The 24,366-nt window shown below is 34.9% G+C and overlaps 5 protein-coding genes and 1 pseudogene across 6 annotated transcripts; 5 read left to right on the forward strand and 1 right to left on the reverse strand.

Annotated features, from left to right (window-relative positions):
• Positions 1-131: 131 nt before the first annotated feature.
• Positions 132-3,253, forward strand: LOC119984795 (annotated as a pseudogene).
• A 2,209-nt stretch (positions 3,254-5,462) lies between these two features.
• Positions 5,463-6,862, forward strand: LOC119984790 ((+)-neomenthol dehydrogenase-like). Of its 2 annotated transcripts, XM_038828902.1 has the most exons (3): positions 5,463-5,591; positions 5,679-6,156; positions 6,242-6,862. In XM_038828902.1, the coding sequence occupies exons 1-3, from the start codon at positions 5,575-5,577 to the stop codon at positions 6,617-6,619; spliced, it is 873 nt and encodes a 290-aa protein (XP_038684830.1). In that variant the 5' UTR covers positions 5,463-5,574; the 3' UTR covers positions 6,620-6,862. The 2 variants fall into 2 exon arrangements, with proteins under 2 accessions (XP_038684830.1, XP_038684829.1); XM_038828901.1 differs by lacking the exon at positions 5,463-5,591 and having other exon boundaries at positions 5,647-6,156.
• A 102-nt stretch (positions 6,863-6,964) lies between these two features.
• Positions 6,965-7,644, reverse strand: LOC119984801 (putative ripening-related protein 1). The gene has a single exon (XM_038828916.1). The coding sequence runs from the start codon at positions 7,617-7,619 to the stop codon at positions 7,050-7,052; it is 570 nt and encodes a 189-aa protein (XP_038684844.1). The 5' UTR covers positions 7,620-7,644; the 3' UTR covers positions 6,965-7,049.
• Positions 7,645-11,010: 3,366 nt separating this feature from the next.
• On the forward strand, positions 11,011-23,079 carry LOC119983779 (probable leucine-rich repeat receptor-like protein kinase At1g35710). Its single transcript, XM_038827507.1, has 4 exons — positions 11,011-13,840; positions 13,921-14,244; positions 22,777-22,825; positions 22,931-23,079. The coding sequence occupies exon 1, from the start codon at positions 11,077-11,079 to the stop codon at positions 13,561-13,563; it is 2,487 nt and encodes an 828-aa protein (XP_038683435.1). The 5' UTR covers positions 11,011-11,076; the 3' UTR covers positions 13,564-13,840; positions 13,921-14,244; positions 22,777-22,825; positions 22,931-23,079.
• LOC119983387 (MDIS1-interacting receptor like kinase 2-like) lies at positions 13,669-18,865 on the forward strand. The gene is made up of 4 exons (XM_038827072.1): positions 13,669-13,840; positions 13,921-14,105; positions 14,225-14,244; positions 18,763-18,865. The coding sequence occupies exons 1-4, from the start codon at positions 13,669-13,671 to the stop codon at positions 18,863-18,865; spliced, it is 480 nt and encodes a 159-aa protein (XP_038683000.1).
• LOC119983778 (probable leucine-rich repeat receptor-like protein kinase At1g35710) lies at positions 18,983-22,367 on the forward strand. The gene is made up of 2 exons (XM_038827506.1): positions 18,983-21,735; positions 21,816-22,367. Exons 1-2 carry the CDS (start codon positions 19,194-19,196, stop codon positions 22,106-22,108), a joined length of 2,835 nt encoding a protein of 944 aa, XP_038683434.1. The 5' UTR covers positions 18,983-19,193; the 3' UTR covers positions 22,109-22,367.
• Positions 23,080-24,366: the final 1,287 nt, after the last annotated feature.

The following is a 24,366-nucleotide window of genomic DNA, read 5'->3' on the forward strand; positions in this document are numbered from 1 at the left end:
ACAAGTTACTTTCATTATTTAATGACACATCTAAATGCCTAACAATTTATTGATAGTGTCCTTATCGTATGAGATTGCAATTGTGAATTGCTAAAACAGTGAAGAATAAACAGTAAAAGCAACTTGGTCCAAAGGCAAAATCAAAAAATTACAGGCTTTTGGTCGCCGCTTTGGTTTTATATATGAAAGTTGGTTTGGAATTCATGTGTTTTATCGTCTTAGATCTCTGTGCCCCTGAATTTTCAAGTTAGAAGTCCTCAGTGCTCTTAACTTCCATGGCTACATCAACAAAGTAGTACTTTTCTTCTCACATGTTGGCTGTTGCCTCTGCCAATTTAATTTTTTTCTTCCCACAACAACATGACTCTACCCTTTTATTCACTTGATTTGGCGATTTCTGATAAATTTGTCTCTTCAGGTATGCAGTTGTCACTGGTTCAAACAAAGGGATTGGATTTGAAACAGTAAGGCAGTTGGCTTCCAATGGGATTACAGTGGTGTTAACAGCGAGAGATGAAAAGAGGGGTCTTGAAGCTCTTGATAAACTCAAGCAGTATGCTCTGCCTGGGAATGTGGTCTTTCATCAGCTTGATGTGGCGGACCCTGCTAGCATTGCTTCCCTTGCTGATTTCGTCAAGACCCACTTCGGAAAACTTGATATTCTGGTGTGCTTTCACATACTTCCCTCAATATTATTTTTTTTCTCGCCTATCGTTTGATAAGCTTATACCTTTGCTGCAGCCGTAGAAGTCTTAATTTTCTATTTATGGTGAAGAAAATTTGAAGTTCCTCCTAGTGATTTCATTAGAAAAGCATTACGATTGAGTTTACAGTCCCTTTCCAGAGATCCCAAGTTGAGAAAGACGGAAGAGTATTAAGATTCATTAGTTTAATAGTGTGTTTCTATCTTGCTCCCTAGTCCCTGTGGTGTTTCTTTGAGATTTGCATTATCATACTTTGAAGTCTTGATCTCTAGACATTTTCATAGATCTTTAACTTTAGGTCCTTGTTAGAGTAGTCTATGTATGCCACTTGAGAGCTTCTCAGAGTAATCATGACGTTCCTGCAGTTTTGCTTATCTGAATCACTGTGTTTACTCGACACACACATAGGTAGGTCTCCAAGATGATAAAAATGCTATATTCACTGGGCTATTGCATTCAAGAATCCTTCCCAAACCCCCAACTGCCCCCTTGGCTGACAGTTCGAGCAGTCAACCGGAACATGTCCTCTAGAGCTGCCACCACTAATTTCAAGAGAGTAGTTGTTTCTTGTGTTGAGTTGAGTTCTTAAATTAAATTCTTGTTGAAAGTTCTTTGAAAGGTAAGCAATTTGCTTGTATTTCAAGATCACGGACTAATTGCTCAACCTTATGAAATTTGTGGTAAGGTGATGGAGACCCAATAAGTATGCTGGGCCCGCTACGAAAAGACTAGCCTATTAATCCATCAACCTTGTAAGATCGTCCATTCTAACTATCCTGCCTGATGTGTGATTGCAACATAAGGGTCTCTCTTATCGTTCTAACAAACTAATCAAAATTAATTGAAAGCAAAAGACTGAGCAGTGAACCGGTTTCTAGACCTTTGAAAAATTCATTAGCACTAGGTGTAACTGTTACGTAAATAACTCATGGATCGTCTCATAATTATGTTTGTCAATTTCAAATTACCTCTAACTAGAACCCATAGGTGAATCTTCGAGATTTTAATATTAATCTGGTTTGTGACTCTGAAATGTGAAACTAGCATATCTATATTCATATTGGATATATTTTTTTTTGTTTTTCCTTTCTCTTGGTTTTGATTAAAGTGATGTGCAGGTGAACAATGCCGGAGTTGGTGGAGGCATAATTAATGAAGAGGCTTTGAGGACAACACCAAAGGTGAGTTTTCAAAACAATGGAATTGTGCGCTTTAATCATACTTGTTGGCATTGGAGGCAACTAGTTATATAGCGCTATTAAATGTGCTTCTGCTCATGCTTTGGATTTTAGCTCCGTTGTTTTTTTGGGTCGACTTTGATTTGTATGGCTTTTAGAGACTACTCAGCAGCTTAGATGATACTTCTAGAGTATATTTGAACTCATGGATTGTTGTGTGGTTCTTCGGATCAACTTTTTATTCAAGACATCTCTTTGTTCTTGCAGTTGGGATTTGACTGGTGAGAAATTGCATGAAACCTGTTCACTCTACATTTATTTTCTACTGTTAATATGAAAAGTACTTTGTATTGCTATGAAGGATAGTAATTAATAAGTCTCTTCTAATCTATCCAGGTAGGTGGCCAAATAAACTGGAGAGTTATCGTGAGTCAAAATTATGAATTGGCTGAAGAATGCCTGAAAATAAATTATTACGGTGCTAGAAGAATGACCGAAGCATTCATTCCCCTGCTTGAGCTTTCTGATTCACCGAGGATCGTCAATGTTTCTTCCTCCATGGGGATGCTGAAGGTAGATAATTTTCCAACCTCTTTGTCCTCTAACTAGAAATAAACCATCAATCGCTGAAAAACTGTGTTTTCTGATTGCTTTTGGTTAAGTTGAACTTTCGATTTTGTGTCAGGGTATACCAAATGAATGGGCTAGAGGAGTGCTAAGTGATACTGCAAACCTGACTGAAGAAAGAGTTGATGAGGTACTGAATCAGTATTTGAAAGATATGAAAGAAGGTTCAGAAGAAACGAAAGGCTGGCCTTTTATGTCTGCGTAAATTCTATCGAAAGCAGCAATGAACGCGTACACAAGGATCGTGGCCAAGAAGTGCCCTACATTCTGCGCCAATAGCGTCTGCCCTGGCTATGTGAAAACAGATATCAACAAGAACAACGGTATCTTACCTGTTGAAGAAGGAGCAGAGAGTCCCGTGAGGTTGGCATTGTTGCCAAATGGCAGTCCTTCTGGTCTCTTCTTCGTTCGGAAGGAAGAGTCTGCATTTTGAGTGTGTCGGGTTTATTTAAACTAAGACAGATTAAACTTGAAAGCGATTTATTTCCTTCAAGTTGTCATGAATAAGGCCTCAAATCCCACTCGTATGTCATGTATCAGGTTTGTGACAGATTTTACAGTCAAGTGATGCATATGGTTAGTGATTTTAATCTTGCACAATGCGCGACGGATTTATATATCCTGTGATGATGAATGTAGAGACAGTGAACAAAACAATGCTTAGTAACAGCAAGTTTTAATGGATCTTTTAGCAGTCAATTCAGGCTTCTGTTTGTCCTGAAAGTATGATATCCTTATGAGGAATTTTGCAATCCTGTTTGAGTGGATCTTATTTTATTAGCCAAACGGAGTCTGAAAGAGTCATTATATATATTATAGTCAATCCTGTCATGCTCAGCATGTACTACTTTTTCCTCATTATATTAACGGTCATACATTATCATTGATGGATCACGGTTGTGGAAGTGGAATCATTCAAGATGGAATAATAATGAATTTGATTTTCAAAATTGGCATGCAAACATGTGGCTTATGGTTTTAATGGTTACGTTATAGATACACAATTTAAATGTCACAAAGTTCAAATTTCACAAACAGTCTCTCTGCATATTGTGCAGAGGAACACTATGAACATCTTGCATGTCTCCTGATTTTGCCACGGAAGTTAAAATTGTAAGTTAGACATCTACGAATCATAAATGAAATACAAAGATCCACTTTGATGGTTTGAAATTTCACAACTTTCTTCATGAACGAATTTTTCACATTTGTGTCCAATTTGTAGCAAAACTTCGTCTTTTTTAATCCTTTTATTACAAAAGTATTACGGAAGCTAAACTAGTAAGTTAGATATCTAAAAGCAATAAATAGAGTATAACGGTTCATTTTTTATGGTTTGTAATTACTCAACTCTCTCCATGGATTTTTTTTCCTTTTTTGTCCAATATCGAATAAAATTTGGTCTTTTGGCATGTTATTGTTACAAAACATTCTATAAAAACTAAACTTAGGATGTTAGCCATTTAAGAATAATAAATAGAGTATAATGATCCTGTTGGAACTTTGTTTGAGAGTTGTCACCAAAAAAAAAGACAAGTGAACAAAATTTATGATAGATTCTTGATCTATATGGAACTTATTATAGTCAATTATACACAACTTCAATCGTAGAAAATTTCAAAATTGAAAGAATTGATAAATAAAAGTATTCTTAGAAACAAAGAAAACAAATAGTAGCATATATATAAATTCTTTGTGGGCCGACTATATTGATTCAGGCTCACTGACACTCATAACAAAGGTCAAGGTCAAAGGTTATATCCACTTATACTTGGTCAAGTCCATTAATCTTTAAAATCTTAGAAATTTTATTTATTAAGCTTAATTTCTTAAAAAGACAATAATATAAATTTCTCTCTTGTATGGATTTTAATACGTGGCACAAGGACAACGAGTAATATAAGCATAAGAATAGTTATAAAGAAGTTGTCATTACCAACGAGAGAGGTGGTTTGATTAATAATAATTGAATTAGACGTATCTGTACCTAAGATTCTATAACAATGAAAAACACATTTCTCAACGGTATTTTATTTTTTAAAAAAATTTCATTAGTAGACCACACGAATATTTTGCCGTTTTGCAGAAGTGTTTAAAACATGCAAAATGAAAAACCCAAAAATGATAATGTCAAAACCAAGAATAGTCGAAAACATAGAAATCAACATATTATATTCCTTAATCATTTGTGTTTGTTGGTCAAAACCACAGAAAGCAACGTCGGAATGTTGCATCCCGAATGATAACCCGCATTGGAATTGTTACATCCTTATATATATGAGCAATGTTACAGATCTTCGATTTATTATCTCCCATTTTATCCATAATTGTATGTGGTATATGTGATAATCATTAATTATAAATACATATGTATCATCACTTAACATCCAATACTTCACAAGTAAAATGAGGGTTATAAATTAGAGATCTCAAACATTTTTCGTTATATATTATGCCAGTGTTTAATTCCCCTGTTATCCCTCTTCTTCCTTTTTTTTCACTTTAAATTTTCATTTAGACTATAATATGAAATAATCAATGAAAATAGTTGAGGGAAAGGAGCCTCTATATATATATATTGAAATATTACTGAAAAATATGCTTTTTATTATAATCAAACCTTGAGAAATGGATAAAATTTCTTAACAAATGGTTATTGTCGGATTATAAACTAAAAGAAGCTTCTATCATAAGGTTTCTTTTTGGGGTAAGTTTATCAATTAACTTATATATATATATATATATATATATATATTTTGCATGTTTTTGGTTAGTGATGGCTGATGGCTCTTGCTAGTCAAAACATACCCGACAAATAAAGGGTCAAAACAAGGGTAATTTTTATTTAATTAATATGTTTATGGTTTGCTAGGGCGGCTTTTTATTATTAATTTTTAAAGTAATGGGTTTTCTTTGGTTGTTCAAAGTTGACGAAATCCAACATGGATGGTTAGCTATATAAACCCAGCAAGCCATGATTGTTTCATCAACCAGCTCTCTCATCATACTTTCTTAACCAAGAAAACAATTCTCTCATTGAACAACTACTTCTCTCAACATCATCAATGGCAGCAGCAACAAAGTATGTGCTAATTATAGTGTCCTAAACATATATATATGTACATATATATATATATATGTATATAAATGTTGATTTTTTTGTGTGCAGGTATGCAGTTGTGACTGGATCAAACAAAGGGATTGGATTTGAGACAGTGAAGCAATTGGCTTCCAATGGCATCACAGTGGTATTAGCAGCAAGAGATGAAAAGAGAGGTCTTGAAGCTGTTCGAAACCTCAATGAGCTTGGTCTCTCTGGCCAAGTAGTTTTTCATCAGCTTAATGTAGCTGACTCTGCTAGCATTGCTTCCTTCGCGGATTTTGTCAAAACCCAGTTCGGAAAACTCGACATCTTAGTAAACAATGCTGGAATGCTTGGTGTTACAATTGACATTGAAGCCATTAGAGCTTCAGGTGGAAAGATAGATCCGAGTCGCGCAATGATTCAAACTTATGAATTAACTGAGTCATGCCTCAAAACAAATTACTACGGACCCAAAACATTGATCGAATCGCTTGCTCCTCTTCTTCAATTATCCGATTCACCGACAATTGTTAATGTCTCCTCCTACTATGGCAAGTTAGAGGTATGAAACAGTGACCTTGATTTTGTCAACTGTCTAGGAAAATTCACTTTTTGCTCACTTGAATAATTTTGTTCTGTTTGGGCAGTATATAACAAATGAATGGGCTAAAGAAGTGTTGGGTGATGGCGATAAACTCACCGAAGAACGATTAGAAGAGGTATTGAGCGAGTTTCGGAAAGATTTCAAAGATGGTACACTTGAAAGCAAAGGCTGGCCTACATTTACAGCTGCATATAAGATGTCAAAAGCAGCTCTCATAGCCTACACAAGGATTGCAGCCAACAAGTATCCGAGTTTCTGCGTCAACAGTGTTTGTCCTGGCTTTGTTAAAACAGATTTTAACCGCAACAAAGGCACACTGACAGTAGAAGAAGGAGCTGAAAGTCTTCTGAAGTTGGCAATGCTGCCTAAAGGAGGTCCTTCTGGTCTCTTCTTCATGAGAGATCAAGTTTCAATCTTCTGATGGATCATATGCTTAATTCGTTTATTTAAACCTACATGCACATAGTCATTTGAAAATTTGTGGTTTCTTTTTCTTTTTCTTTTTTGATTTGGGTACGATCAGCACAATAAGATGTCACATTGCTATTGTGATTATGGATCAATGCGCAATTGATCTCAAAAATGTTTGTCAAACTAGCCAGTGATCCCTTCATTGTTGACATATTCTATGAAGTTTGTTTTTTTGGGTAATAAGACCTTAGTATACCTGATGTTGCATAGTATATTTGTTGTATCAGAGATAGGAAGTATGCATTAGTGATAAATTAATTGAACAGGAGATTACAAGAAGATATCAACAATGACAAAATAAATACAGGTATCATCACAAACGACACACTCAATTAAGAGGCATAGACAGAATAATACATATATAAGCAACCATATGAGAATCAAGCATCAGACCAGGTAATATCTAGGCCACCCCACTGGCCATGAGGTACTCCCAAAGCTTTCCACACAGCCTTTGAGGCATCAACAATGTTGTTAGGACACGGAGGCTGATAGTCATGATCTCCATCACATCCCATGGTTGAGTCACACTCATCCACCACCATAGCCACCACGCTGCGCCCGTTGGCGCTGATAGTGATGTTGTGAAGGCACCTGCCTTTGTTATTGAACCATCCAGTTGACAATGCAACAACTGGTGTGTCGTCGGAGTGGTATTGGTTGTCACACTCAGATGGGCCGCCACCATCTCCACCTTTCTGAAAGCTGTTGAGAGTGAGGTAGGCCTTTGTATTGCCAGAAACTGGCGGCGAGCATTTGTAAGTAGGGTAGAATTTGCCTTGTTTGCAGCAGTCAGAGTCATTCTCTGTGTTGCATTGTCCTGGAGGAGGCTTCTTTCCCTTAATTTTGCCACTTGGGCTACATTGCAGAGCTTCAATGTCCAAACATGATGTCCAGATCAGAATGACAAAAAGAAAAGCGCTTGACTTGAAGGAAACAGTACTCTTCATTATGTTCCTCTCTCTCTCTATCTCTATCTCTCTCACTTGTGTATTGATTTTGTGGTGAGTGCTTGATGCAAGGGACATGTCATATATATATATATATATATATATATATATATATATATTAGATCTACTTGGTTATCAGCTTACACATATTCTTGACAAATACACAAAACAACATTCAAAACATTATTGTCTCCGCGAAATAAGAAACAAGGCACGCAACGTCTCAGCGACGAAAATTATTTCATTGACATCTAAGCAAAATCTGCATCCCTGTTTTTGTTGGCAGATAAGGGTCATAATCTTGTTCTCCTTTGTTGCTATATATGACACAAATGGAAGACAACAATCTTGTCTAGTTGTGTCATATATTCATGGATAAATTCTGTAAAAAGATGGATAAATAAGGGTCATAATCTTGTTCAGTTTTTCTTTGAGGAGTAATATAGTATTCTGAAATTGGACCATTGCTTTGTTGAAACACCAAAGATGGAAGACAATATTTTGTCTACTTGTGACATTTATTCATGCAGAATTTTGTCTGTATCCATTAAATAATAAGTCTATGTGATCCACTAATATGGCTTAGTGCTCTAATGAAGTATATTTCTCCTGTCTTGACTCGGGGATTGTGAATTGATTAACATTTCAGTACATTGATTAGCATGTCAATGGAGATCATATGCAGCAGCTCGAACTAGGGGTGGCAAAAAAAATTCGGTTCCGAGTCGATTCGGATCAGACAACAGCATGTATTTATGAAATATTTACATGGTAGACCCTAATCTAGACTGTATTTCGGATGTACTTAATTGACCAAAACCGGATTGATTTAAATCCAGACAAATAAATCGGATAATAACTTAATTCAGGTTAGGTTTCGGACAAGTAAATCAAACAAGATTTCTTTGTTTTGACCTGAACTTGGTTTTGAAAACGGACAAAAAAAATTTCTTTGGGTCTAGATTTAAGAAATATAACTTACATCCAAACTTGATTTAATCGTCAGACAAATTCAATCATCCGGACTAGACAGAATTTTGCTACCCCTAGCTTGAACCATCATGACATCAACTAGTTAGTTATCCTTCTCAATGATGAATATTTCTTCTGGCTCCTAAACTCTATTTTTTTTTTCTAGTCGATATGAATTTTCTGCCAACAAAATTTGACTGAAGCCAGTGGAATTGGAGATAAAAACAAAATGAAGGCTTTCATATGACCATAAAATCAGATCTCTTGCAACAATTTTTAGATTCTGCTGTCCTCCACATATCTCATTCTCAAAATTGAAACTAAGACTACAAAGTCATCTAATACTAACCTTTGAAAATTAGTTATGTGATATGAGGATGTTTCATCCAACATCTCTATATACTAAGACTACCATAATTGTGGGTCTTTTGAGGGTCATATTTAGGTAGTCTCAATCATTATTAATTCTTGCCCAAAAGTGTGTATATATAATTATATATCTATGTATATATTAGAAATAATTAAATATACATGTAATATATATGTTGAAGGTAGACATATATGTACATATATATATATATATATATATTTATATTTATATACCTATTGAAGTGTATAAGAAAATATATTTTTTCAATATTAAAATAAATATTTATATTAATGTATTTCAAATATTGAATTTATTGAAAGACGTTAATTTATCAAATGTACATAAATGAAAAATGACCAAACATATTAAATTTATTAAAATTGATTAATGTACATATGCTTCAATAAGACATTTCTTCGAACACTTTGTGAGCAATAAATAATAGTTACACTTTATACCCTATACGACGTCCCTTCCAACGACTATGGCAAAATATGCATTAGTGCATTTGTTTTGGCTAAAATATTAAATATGTCCTTAGACTATCACATTTTTCTCTATTATGTCCTTAAACTATTTTTTTTCTTCATTCTATCCTTAAACTATTATTTTCCACATGGTTTCTCTCCTCAGTCAACTTTCCGGTGTTGACTCCGACGAAAATGCTGACGTGTCATCTGAACTCCGACGAGTTTTTTATTTTATTTTATAATCACATGGATGCCACGTCAGCATTTTCGCCGGAGTCAACACCGGAATGCTGACTCAGGATAGAAACCATGTGGAAAACAATAATTTGAGGATAGAATGAAGAAAAAAAATAGTTTAAGGACATAATCGACAAAACTGCTATAGTCTAAGCACATATATAATATTTTAGCCCATTTGTTTTCTATGTTATTGTGAGTATTATGAAATATGAAATTATTTTAAATATTTCTTTGATAATTTATATGTCGAATTGGTTCAATCCCAATCCAATTTTGGTTTAACCACGAACTGGTAAATTTTTTGGTTTGAAGACTGATCCCATTTTTACAACATTTCATAGAAGATGAGATGATAAAAGTAAAAAATTTCAAACTTGTAAACTTTAAACCCAGTATTCAAAGTCTACAAAGGCAACGGGATGGAACCGGTGATACACAAATGCCAATCAAACAGCGAATGTAAGTGATAGGGATCCCAGTAAATAGGATCTCAATTATCTCAGTAATCAATTATGTTCATTGATTGATGTGCATTAGGTTTTGTGAGCTCTTACACTTACATCAATCAATGACCAAGATTGATTACTGGAATGACTGGGATCCCTAACATTTTTGAACAGTGAAATGATAGAAATTGACATTAAATCAGACAAATATTACGAAACCTTTCATCTTAAAAAAGATTAAAATTTATTTTAATCTTCTTTAAGATTCGCATCAAACCCAGTATTCAACGGGAATTGAAATTGATGGATTGTCCTTACTCTACATTTTAAATTTAAAAAATAAATAAGATATAATTATAATGACAGCCCAATAACACTACATAGTCTTTGATTATTACACATTCTACTTAATAATTAAAATTTTGTTTTTGTATATTTATCGTCAAAGGGGTGGGGAATTATTTATACATCTTGATTAGGCCCATTAGGAGTGATTCTCATCCCCAAGAATTATTTATACATCTTGATTAGTCTTGAATCTTGATGTTTTCCTTGCGTCAATCCTTTTTGATTCATGATAATGAGTGTCCTTAGGTATCTAGATAAGGATGAAAACATTGTAATATGAAAAAGATATACAATTAAAGTTAAAAAAATAGGTAAGAAAGTGTTCATCACATATGTCATACTATGATACGTTGTAATCAATCCTTAACAAGTGCCCTAGGACACCCGTTTTCAATACTCTTATATTATAATGGCACTAACCAATCAATTATTAGATTACGACATAATACCACTATAATAATTGTTTGAATAATAAATAGCCTGGACAAAACCTTTGCCTGGACAAAAGACCAAAACCTTCAAAAGATTCTGTATTTAGGACCAAGAGTGCGAGCGGTTTAAGTTAGGTGGCAGACTTTTCCAAATCTTCAATTACTCAGAAAACATACACAATGAAGTTTATTATTGCCTTCTCACTTGTTTCCCTCTCCATTTTCCTTTTGTTTCTGATTGTTGCCTCTGATTCTACAGAGGAAGCACAGGCTCTTCTTAGATGGAAAGCCAGTTTTCATAACCAAACTCAGCCTCTCTTGTCTTCATGGTCCATTCTCAATTCAACCCATTGCACTTGGTTCGGTGTCTCTTGCAATAGTGCTGGAAGTATCACTATGATTAACCTTACCAGTTGTGGCATACTTGGTACGCTCTATAACTTTTCGTTCTCATCATTTTCCAATCTCTCATATTTTGATCTTAGCATGAATTCACTCCATGGTTCCATCCCTCCTGAACTCGATCATCTCTCCAACCTTGTCCACCTTGATTTGTCGTGGAATCAGTTTTCAGGGCAAATCCCACCTACGCTTGTCCAGCTAACTCATCTTGAGGTTTTTGCGCTCAATGATAATCAACTAAATGGCTCAATTCCTCAAGAAATAGGTCATGAGCTAAGGTCCCTCGTTCAGCTTCAGCTGCACAATAACTTTCTAGATGGAGCCATTCCAACTTCTTTGGGTAATATGAGTAACTTGACTGACTTGAATCTCTTCAATAATTCACTCTCCGGTTCCATCCCACCAGGACTTGGTCAGCTCTCCAAGCTTATCTTCCTTCAATTGGAAGAAAATCACCTAAATGGTTCCATTCCTTGGGAACTAGGAAATTTGAGCTCCATTTATGATCTAGATGTGAGCAATAATCAACTCAGTGGTCAAATTCCGACATCATTTGGTGGTCTAAGACTTAGAGGTATCTGTTATCTTTACCTTTATAATAACACTCTATCTGACAGCATACCTAAAGAGATTGGAAACTTGACAACTCTTCTTCACTTGGAGTTGAATGGTAATCAACTTAGTGGTTCACTTCCAGCTTTCCTTGAAAAGTTGAGCAGCTTACAAATTTTGCAGCTCAAGCAAAATTTATTTTCTGGATCCATTCCTGAAGAATTGGGAAGACTAAAGGCCCTTACTTCGTTGGATTTAAGTGAAAATGAGTTAAATGGTTCTCTTCCAACTTCATTTGGGAATATAAGCAACTTGGAAAATTTCAATGTAGCCCAAAATCAACTATCTGGATCCATTCCTATAGAAATAGGAAACTTGACGAAGTTGGCATTTCTTGCTTTATATGACAACCTGCTCACTGGTCACTTACCTGAAAATGTTTGTAGGGGTAGATCACTCCTGTATTTTGGCATAAGCAACAACCATTTGGTAGGCTCAGTACCCAAAGACATGAGAAACTGCACCAGCTTGGTTAGAGTTCGTCTTAATGACAACCAACTAGAAGGAAATACAGATGCAGACTTTGGAGTCTATCCAAACTTGACCTTTATTGATATGAGCCACAATCGATTTTCCGGAGAAATCTCGCCTAAATGGGGTCGATGCTTACAATTGACCACTCTATGGATTGTCGGGAATAACATGAGTGGTAAGATACCTCCAGAGATTGGAAATTGGACTCAACTATATGGTCTTGATTTTTCTATGAATCATTTGGTTGGGAGTATCCCGAGGGAGTTGGGAAGGTTGACTAATTTGGTGAATTTGAGGTTGAACGGCAATCAGTTTTCTGGTGGTATTCCTGTTGAGGTCGGATCACTTACCAATCTTGAATTTCTCGACTTATCAGGGAATAGATTGAGCAACATGCCTGACAGTTTGGGAGCCCTGTTGAATCTGCATTACTTGAATTTGAGCTGCAACAAATTCAACCAAAGAATTCCAATTCAAATTGGCGAATTAGTTCACCTTTCTCAACTTGATTTGAGTCATAACTTGCTTATCGGAGAAATACCAGCACAATTCACTAAGTTACAAGACCTGATGATCCTAAATCTCTCCTTCAATAATCTTTGGGGTCCTATTCCAAACAGCAAAGTATTTCAAAGTTTTCCAGCCGAAGCATTCCAAGGAAACCAAGGATTGTGTGGCAATGTGAATGGATTGCAACCATGTCAATTGCCACACAAGGAAGATGGACATGCTCCAACAAAGAGCCATAAGATTGTGTTTATAGTTGTGTTTCCCCTCTTAGGAGTACTTGCTATATCCTTTGTAATAATTCTTGTGTTTCATAATTTCCAAAGACGAAGGAAGGACGACCCAAAGAACAATGAGCAATCAATTATATTATCCATGTTTGATAGCACAGTGAAATTTGAAGACATCATGGAAGCAACCAACAACTTTGATGCCATGTATTGCATTGGGGAAGGGGGTCATGGAACTGTCTATAAAGTTGATCTTCCGTCAGGTGATATTGTTGCTGTCAAGAGATTCCACTGTTTACTTGACAGTAGCAATTCAACAGATCAAAAGGAATTTTTCAATGAGGTCAAGACCTTAACAGAGATAAGGCATAGGAACATTGTGAAACTCTATGGCTTCTGCACACATTCAAAATACACATTCTTAGTCTATGATTATCTTTAGAGAGGTAGCCTAGCCAAAATTCTAAGCAACGACAAGGAAGCGAACGAGTTGGATTGGTCTAAGAGAGTGAATGTCATCAAAGGTGTCTCTCACGCCTTGTCTTACATGCACCATGATTTACCATCGCCAATCATTCATCGAGACATATCGAGCAAAAATATTTTGCTAGATTTGGAATATGAAGCTCATGTTTCAGACTTTGGCACCGCTAAACTTCTCAAGCAGGACTCGTCTAATTGGTCAAAACTAGCTGGAACACATGGATACATTGCACCAGGTAAATTAATTAACATCCTTCTGTTATATTGAATATTTACATGTATAGAATCATATTCACCTTCTTGCTTTAATCTGCAGAGCTTGCTTATACAATGAAGGTGACTGAAAAATGTGACGTATATAGCTTTGGAGTGTTGGCACTAGAAGTTCTCAAAGGGAGTCATCCAGGAGATATTATGTCAAACGCATCATCTTCATCTGCTGCTCTCCAAGTTAAACTTAATGATTTGTTAGACCAACGCCTTTCACCTCCACGGTTCAAGGTTCTTTATAAAGTAAACCGCATCATGGAGGTGGCCGTTTCATGCTTAGATGTGAATCCACAACGTAGGCCGGCCATGCAACTCGTTTCTAAGTTACTGTCTGACTGAATATTTGGAAGGTCATCATGGCTTGTGAAAGGTTTGTTTTACTTCTATTTAGTATTTTTCTAAGTCACGCATTGCTAGTTTCTATAATGTCAATGTTTTTTCTTTTTTGTATGATAAAAGTCATAGGTTGCTATATATTCGTACAAGTTACTGTCACTATTTGAAGTTTTGTGCAGTTAATAAGAAAGCAAAGTATGAGATTACTGCAGTAACATATAAGAACATCTCCAAATTATTGATGCTAGAACTATAATAGTGTTTGAACAAGGAGTGATGAGTGATTATTTAATAAATTTGTACTTGATCTATAATTTGCGGATAAATTTTCGTCAAAGTAAATGAAGTCTATTAGTATTGATAATCACATAATAAGCATCTCAGTACTTGGAATGGCTCCCAGAGAATTCTATCACAAGGTAAGGAACTGTTGGCAGATCCCTCACAAATGCTGCTCTGCATCATCACCTGGTTCAAGAACATCACTTATACTGCTGCAAAACCAAGAAATTAAGCCATTACTTACATGGAATCACCGACAGAAAATGCAGATTACTGTCATAAAATGCAATCTTCAACTAACAATTAACCCTTGTTTTGCATCCTCTCCGCATTCCTAGTTTTCTTCAAATTTGTGGGGTTCATACTTCATATTTCACTTAGTTACCAGGTTACGACATGTAGTCTCATTCCCATAGAGAAAAAGAAAAATTAAAGGGTTTATAAGTAAGAACTGGACCTGAAAGGATTCCATCTCTGCTGAGCTAGCTTCTCATTGTCGCCTGCTCACTGCTCAGCTTTTGGTCTTCACGATTCTAGTTTGGGGAAATTCCAGTCCGGTACCCCTAAGAGAACTTTTGGACATCTAAATCCACTCCTAAAACACATGGACCCATAGGTAGCATGGGAATGCCAATTACATCACTACTCTCGCTATATATCAGTTCATGTTACTGTTTGAAACTATAATATGAAAGAAAAGGTCTTAAATCCATACGATTTCGGCAACGGTTCGCTACACCACCACCGCCGTTAGACTCCCTTCACTGAGATGTCCAATGCCAAGCCAGATTCCGTTCAAAATGGCTACCAGAAAGGAAGACCCAAAGGTTGTCCGTTTTGTTCGCACAATGTTACTATTTCAAACTGTTACATAGACGTATGTTACAGCTTCAGATCTGTACAATTTCATATCTGCACTCTATACATCTCATATTACGATCTCATATCTCATATTACATCTCATATCTAAGAAGATGAAAAAGAATAATAATAAAAATAAGAAGATGGAGAATAAGAAAATGAAGAAGATGATGGTGGAGGTGCGACGGTGGTGGAGGCGGACGGTGGCAGTGGTGAAAATAGAAGGGAGATTGATTTCTTAGATCTAAGTATTGTTACGTTTATGACTATTGAAGAAGAAGAGCAAATATGAAAATATGAAATTATTAATTTTTTAAAAAATACACCTATATGGAAAAGAGGTACTTATATGAAAAAGAAATTTTCAAATAGACTTATTTGTCCATAAATTCTCAAAGTGATACTTATATGGAATTTGTTATTCTAGTTTCCTCTATGGTCTGTGGCCTTATGACATCGTGCCTTTGTGTTGAAGGCTTTTTCTTTGGGTATTGGACTATGGCTTGAACCTTGGACTTATGTTAATTACCGATTGGGCCTGTTTAGTTTTTATAGGTCCAGTTTAATTATTCACAATTGTTTTATTCTTCATCTTGTCAAAGTTCTGTACATTGATTTTAAATCTCATTTCACTTGCACATTTGAACTAGAGTTTATTCTTAACCCGAGCGTTGAGGCAGGATTTTCGCAATCGAGGCAGCCTTTTTCACAGCCTCTTCATAAACTTCAAAGGTAGTCCACGTTGCATCTTCAAAATGTGTTCTCTTGCTTTGTTCTAAGTTTCCTCTCAAAGGTCACTACTGCCTTTCTTTTACAGTAGCTGAAAATTAAGGTGCACGATAAGATAATATCTTAAAAATATATGTATTCTAACTTTAAAACGTAAGTGAGAGAAAGTTCATCATACATATTATCATGTGATATGCTTGTAGTCAAGTGCCCTTAAGATTATAGTATACCTGTTATTAATAATACCCTTCTATTATAATGGCACTAACCACTCAATTATAAGATTAAGTATTAGACGATTACGTCCTAATACCACTATAATAATTGTTTGAATAATAAATAGCTAAATTAAAAAGTTTATTTTTAATAAATAAGAAGATGGGTGGTTTGAAATTTTGAATGATCATAGGCTATTTTTCATGAGACTATAATATAGTCTATTAATTTGATACCTTCAAGAAATTGATCCATACAAAGTAAATGACGTTTAAACCATTTCCAAATTTTTTAGTCCTAATAACTTTGCATGGGCAAAGACCAATTACCTTCAAAAACTTCTGTTTTTAGGACGCTGACACTTACCTGTCCTGTCTAGACCACGACCAAGACCAAGACCAAGAGCGCAAGTCTTCCTATTTTATATGTGAACACATCCAGTCGTCCTATTTATACATGTGAACACAATTAAAACATACACAATGAAGTCTATTGCCTTCTCACTTTAAATTGTTTCGTGTCCATTTTCCTTTTTAGTCTCTTATTAAGTTAATTATTATTTTCACGATTTTTTCAATTATTTTGTACACATATTCGACATAGATTTATTATTATATACAATTAATCATACTTATTAGAATAGTTTGCTTTTTTTTTTTGGTAAAATGATAAATTGATATTCTATCTAAAAAGAATAAATGGTGGATAATTTATTTTATTTTCGATTTTTAATTTTATTTTTTGGTTTAAAAGATATATTGAACATTACAGAAAAACATGACAAATATATAAATCATTATAGTTTTGTATTGGATGGATTTTTTTTTTAACTTTTTTGTAAAAAATAATACTTCTCACAATAAAAAAAACCTGAAAAATATCATTAAATTTAATTTTAAGTTTAAGTATTTTATTGGAATAAGTATAAGTTAATGGTCAAAATAATATTATCCTATTTTAAACATTTAAGACACTTTATTAACTAATATTGTTCAAGTATTTTAAATATTATTTAACAAAGTGCTGTCTTTGTCACTTCTTCTAGAACCTTATGGATTATGGAAATGTGAATGGTTTACATTATTAGTCAACCAAGGAGTGGAAGAATTCGTCAAAGTGAAAGTGAGGTTGCAAGATTTTTATAATATTAATTAAAATTTTCCAACCTAAATCAATATTCAAATGTTTTTAAATCAAAGACATAGTAGATAATAGAATACTAGAGAGAATGTTAACCAATAAAATATTCTTTTAACCAACTGCACGACTCTTAAGATAATTTTAAATATATAAAAAAATTGTGATAGCCAACACTTCAAACATTAACAATTAATTAAAGTTATAGAAATTGTTATAAAGAGGATAGTATTGTCTCTAAATATATTTTTTTTTTCAATTTTCAAATAATATTATGTGTTATCATAATAGTCTCGTGCTTCGATTTGTAAAAATAATTTTTTGAAGGTTCAACCAATTAACTTAAAGAATGAAAGGTTGAACCTTACATTTTTTAAATAATTTAATTATTTCATATATAGTACTAATACTAAATAAATCGAACCCTTTTAAATTTAATTAAAAAAAAATTTATTTGCTAATATTTAGTTATGATAAGATTCAATAATATTAAGTACGATTCTTTAACAATTTGAAGTAAATTGGTTGAAAAAAGTTCATCAATAAAAAAGAATAGGAGGTCATACATATTGGTGCACTTGTAAACGCCGCAAAATACTAATGGAGGGAACTAAATTACAATTGGTAAAGGAAGATATAAAAGTGAAACCATGAATGTTTGGAATTATGGCGGAGTGTTTGAATTGTTACGTCAAATTTTTAAAAGTGAAATATTGAGATTAAAACAATCGTTAGCTAGGTAAAATTATTTTATCATTTATTGTTAACTTAGAATAACAATCAACAAATTATTTGACATCATTCAAAAAACATATTTTTTTAGATTTTCACTATCTCTTATTAAGTTAATATTTTAATGATTTTTAATGATTTTTTACTCATATTAAACATAATTGAGCTTTATTGTTATATACGATTAATTATATGTATGAAATATAGTTTTTCATTTTTGTTGCTAAAGGATAAATTGGTATGTATTTAAAAATCAATAATGGATAATTTATTTTATGCTATTTCAATTTTACTTTTAATTTAAAATATATTATAAAAATTACACAAAAATCTGACAAGTACATAAATAATTATAGTTTTGTATTATATTTGAATTTTGAATTTTTTAAATTTCGTGTAATTTATTATAAATAAGATTTCTTGCATAAAATTTATCATGAAGAATATTATTATTATTTTTTTAATTTAAATACTTAATGGGTGTAAATCTAAGTTACTGTGTAAAATCACAATTATCCTATTTTAAACATTAAAAATGCACAAACTGTTTCAAGTGTTGACGTTTGTCTCTTTTATAAGAACCTAATGGATCTAGACCAAAACCTTCAAAAGCTTTTGTTTTTAGGACCAGACACCTGTCCTGCGAGACCGAGACCGAGACCGAGACCGAGACCCAGAGTGCAAGTGGCCTAAGTTAGGTGACAGTCTTTTCCAAATCTTTATCATGTTTTAGTGCTAACTCATCCTATTTATATGTGAACACAATGAAGTAGCAAAATATCACATAATTCAGTTACTCAGAAAGCAGACACAATGAAGTCTATTGCCTTCTCACTTGTTTCCCTGTCCATTTTCCTTTCGTTTCTGGTTGTTGCTTCTGATTCTATAGAGGAAGCACAGGCTCTTCTTAGATGGAAAGCCAGTTTTCATAACCAAACTCAGCCTCTCTTGTCTTCATGGTCCATTCTCAATTCAACCCATTGCACTTGGTTCGGTGTTTCTTGCAATACTGCTGGAAGTATCACCATGATTAACCTTACCAGTTGTGGGATACTTGGTACGCTTTATAACTTTTCCTTCTCATCATTTCCCAATCTCTCATATTTTGATCTTAGCATGAATGCACTCTATGGTTCCATCCCTCCTGAAGTCAATAATCTCTCCAACCTCATCCACCTTGATTTGTCGAGGAATCAGTTTTCCGGGCAAATCCCACCTACATTTGTCAAGCTAACTCATCTTGAGGTTCTTGCGCTCAATGAAAATCAACTAAACGGCTCAATTCCTCAAGAAATTGGTCATGAGCTAAAATCCCTCCGTCAGCTTCAGCTGTACAATAACTTTCTAGATGGAGTCATTCCAACTTCTTTGGGTAATATGAGTAACTTGACTGACTTAAATCTCTTCAGTAATTCCCTATCCGGTTCCATCCCACCAGGACTTGGTGAGCTCTCCAAGCTTATCTTCCTTCAATTGGAAGAAAATAAGCTAAATGGTTCCATTCCTTGGGAACTAGGAAATTTGAGTTCTATTTATGATCTAGATCTGAGCAATAATCAACTCAGTGGTCAAATTCCGACATCATTTGATGGTCTAAGAGGTATCAGTTATCTTTACCTGTATAATAACACTCTATCTGGCAACATACCTAAAGAGATTGGAAACGTGACGAGTCTTCTTCACTTGGAGTTGAGTGGTAATCAACTTAGTGGTTCACTTCCAGCTTTCCTTGAAAAGTTGAGCAGCTTACAGATTTTGCAGCTCAAGCAGAATTTATTTTCTGGATCCATTCCTGAAGAATTGGGAAGACTGAAGGCCCTTACTTCATTGGATTTAAGTGAAAATGAGTTAAATGGTTCTCTTCCAACTTCATTGGGGAATCTAAGCAACTTGGAAAGTTTCAACGTAGGCAAAAATCAACTATCTGGATCCATTCCTACAGAAATAGGAAACATGACGAAGTTGAGCTTTCTTGCTTTGTATGACAACCTGCTCACTGGTCACTTACCTCAACATGTCTGCAGCAGTAGATTACTCTGGTATTTTGGCATAAGCAACAACCATTTGGTAGGCTCAGTACCCAAAGACTTGAGAAACTGCACAAGCTTGGTTAGGGTCCGTCTTAATGACAACCAACTAGAAGGAAATACAGATGCAGACTTTGGAGTCTATCCAAACTTGACCTTTATTGATATGAGCCACAATCGATTTTCCGGAGAAATATCGCCTAAATGGGGTCGATGCTTACAATTAACCACTCTATGGATTGCCAGGAATAACATGAGTGGTAAGATACCTCCAGAGATTGGAAATTGGACTCAACTATATGGTCTTGATTTTTCTATGAATCATTTGGTTGGGAGTATCCCGAGGGAGTTGGGAAGGTTGACTAATTTGGTGAATTTGAAGTTGAACAACAATAATTTTTCTGGTGCTATTCCTCTTGAGGTTGGATCACTTACCAATCTTGAATTTCTCGACTTATCAGGGAATAGATTGAGCAACATGCCTGACAGTTTGGGAGCCCTGTTGAATCTCCATTACTTGAATTTGAGCTGCAACAAATTCAACCAAAAAATTCCAATTCCAATTAGTGAATTAGTTCATCTTTCTCAACTTGATTTGAGTCATAACTTGCTTGTCGGAAAAATACCAGCACAATTCACCAAGTTGCAAGACCTGATGACCCTAAATCTCTCATTCAATAATCTTTGGGGTCCTATTCCGAACAGCAAAGTATTTCAAAGTTTTCCGGTGGAAGCATTCCAAGGAAACAAAGGATTGTGTGGCAATGTGAGTGGATTGCAACCATGTCAACTGCCACGCAAGGAAGATAAGCATGGTCCAACAAAGAGCCATAAGATTGTGTTTATAGTTGTGTTTCCTCTCTTAGGAGCACTTGCTATATCCTTTGCAATAATTCTTGTGTTTCATAATTTCCAAAGACGAAGGAAGGGTGACCATGAGAACGACGAGCAATCAATTACATTATCTATGTTTGATAGCCCGGTGAAATTTGAAGACATCATGGAAGCAACCAACAACTTTGATGCCATGTATTGCATTGGGGAAGGGGGTCATGGAACTGTCTATAAAGCTGATCTTCCGTTAGGTGATATTGTAGCTGTCAAGAGATTCCGCCGTTTACTTGACAGTAGCAATTCAGCAGATCAAAAGGAGTTTTTCAACGAGGTCAAGGCCTTAACAGAGATAAGGCATAGGAACATTGTGAAACTCTATGGCTTCTGCACACATTCAAAATACACATTCTTAGTCTATGATTATCTTCAGAGAGGTAGCCTGGCCAAAATTCTAAGCAATGACAAGGAAGCGATAGAATTGGATTGGTCTAAGAGAGTGAATGTCATCAAAGGTGTCTCTCACGCCTTGTCTTACATGCACCATGATTTACCATCGCCAATCATTCATCGAGACATATCGAGCAAAAATATTTTGCTAGATTTGGAATATGAAGCACATGTTTCAGACTTTGGCACCGCTAAACTTCTCAAGCAGGACTCGTCTAATTGGTCAAAACTAGCTGGAACACATGGATACATTGCACCAGGTAAATTAATTAACATCCTTCTGTTCTATTGAATATTTACATGTATAGAATCATATTCACCATCTTACTTTAATCTACAGAGCTTGCTTACACAATGAAGGTGACTGAAAAGTGTGACGTATATAGCTTTGGAGTGTTGGCACTAGAAGTTCTCAAAGGGAGCCATCCAGGCGATATTATGTCAAATGCATCATCTTCATCTGCTGCTCTCCAAGTGAAACTTAATGATTTGTTAGACCAGCGCCTTTCACCTCCACGGTTCAAGGTTCTTGATAAACTAAACCGCATCATGGAGGTGGCCGTTTCATGCTTAGATGTGAATCCACAACGTAGGCCGGCCATGCAACTCGTTTCTAAGTTGCTGTCCGACTGAATATTTGGAAGGTCATCATGGCTCTTGTGAAAGGTTTGTTTTACTTCCATTTAGTATTTTCTAAGTCACGTATTGCTAGTTTCCATAGTGCTAATGATTTTTCTTTCTTGTATGATAAAAGTCATAGGTTGTTATTTATTCGTACAAGTTACTTTCATTATTTAATGACACATCTCAATGCCCAACAATTTATTAATAGTGTCTTGGCAAGGTAATGTATTAGACACCACACATGCTACTGTCCAACATTCTATCCTCCAACTACAATATACACATTTGATGATGCAATAAATGTGCCCCATCTACCCATTAGATGACCGAGTTTTTTGGAAAATTGTAGTACCCAGGTCCCTTGTGATCGACAGACTTGTGTGGCTAGGCTTCAGTGTCTGATAGGCTACCAAGTAAGGTGATGAGTCACCTGGTAGGGGTGTGCAGTTCATATCCCACATCGTCTAGGGGAAGTATATAATATAATAGGTCAAACGTCCAAAACAAACGTTTTTCCATGGAGTGGATGAACCTTACTTATCCCATAGAAACTCCGCAGTTAAAAGTCGGAGGGTGTCAATATAGATTGAGGAGAATTGGTTTGAATGATGTCGGCCATTGAAATGGATTTACTATTGTTGGTACTTATGTTTCCTGTTTTTGGTTTGTGTGTGAAGCTGCTGGTGGAAACAAAGAAGAAACCTTGCGCTCACTTATATCCAGAAGGTATATAATTTGTGTACTTAATAAGGTGAAATTATTGTTTCAGCTTTCAGGATAGTTAATTATATTTTTAGATTCTCATGATTAGTGTTTTGAATCTCTGAACAGGTGCTTGTAGGAGGGTTCATCATGGCCTACATTAATGAACTATATCCAAACTTGAATTTTATCTTCTGAAAGTATTGAAGTTTTGTGCAGTTAAGAAAGCAAAGTATGAGATTACTGGTATAACATATAAATAGTTACTGTTACTGTTAGCCTGTTTTGCATTGTTTGCAGATAAAGCTATGTCAAAGTAAATCCTCTATAATAATCGTAAATTAAAGCCTATTGATACTCACATAATAAGCCTGTTGTTTATTGGTTCAATGAACACAAAGTCTAACCAAAAATAAAGTAGTGATCAAGATGACAATTAATAAGAGTATCAATAGTTTCATCATAACACACTTGACCACACAGCAACCACACATCGATTTTGACTTTGCATGGACAAAAAAAACAAACAAATCAATCGTCAGGATGATTCCAGAGCAATTTATAGATGCAAACGGTCGATTTCGGTCGGTTTTTTGATAAGAATTTTACTGACAACTCGGTCAATTATTTTGATTAATCGATCGATTAACCGTTTGATTCTCTAGATCAAAAGAAAGAAGTTAACATGACTTGAACCTTTTGCTATACATAACAACATGAAGTTTTAAACAATGAGAGTGACAACTAGAGTGCGATTGGTTGGAGGATACACCATCCACACTATTTTCTATCACCATTGACTCTGTCAATGCATTAATAAGAACATCACATGACCAAGACAAGAGAGTTGCGGCATGTATTCTAGGAAATTATGAGCAACTCTAATCAAGAAAATTAAAGTGGTAGACTTTTCCAAGTCTTCTTGATCTTTGTTGTTAGCACATCCTATATATTTAAAATTTAAATAATGAACTAGAATATGAGAGACAAACATGTGGCTCACTAGTAGAATTATGAGCTTTCATCATATGATATTTAGAGAGGTTGTTTTAATAATTGCAAGTATGACCTTTAAATTGTAACCCCACAACTCTATCAGTGGACCACATGTTTGCAATTGGTAAACATGGTTATGTTGCAAGACCTGCATGTATAGAGAACTAAAATGTAATAATATCACCAATTCTTTTAATATTATGTTAAACGGAGCCCGAACCTCGTCATGAACATGGCCATAAGGGTGGCAAAAAAACATTTATGGGTCGGTTCCGAGTCTAACAAACAGCACGTCTTTACAAAATATTTACATGTCCGAACCATAGCCCGGATTGGATTTAGAAAATACTTAGTTGACCAAACCCAGATTGGTTTAAATTCGGACAAGTAACAATGACAATAACCCAATCCGACTGAGGGTCCAAACAAGTAAATTGGGCAAGATTTTCGTGTTTAGAGCCAGATTTCAGACATATAACTTATGTCCAAACTAGGTTTAATCCAAGTCGGACAAATTCAGCCATTCATACCGAACAGAGTTTTGTCACCCCTATATGGCCATTTCATGC

This window comes from Tripterygium wilfordii, chromosome 18, assembly GCF_013401445.1.
Source record: "Tripterygium wilfordii isolate XIE 37 chromosome 18, ASM1340144v1, whole genome shotgun sequence".
In the NCBI taxonomy this organism is placed as follows: domain Eukaryota; kingdom Viridiplantae; phylum Streptophyta; class Magnoliopsida; order Celastrales; family Celastraceae; genus Tripterygium; species Tripterygium wilfordii.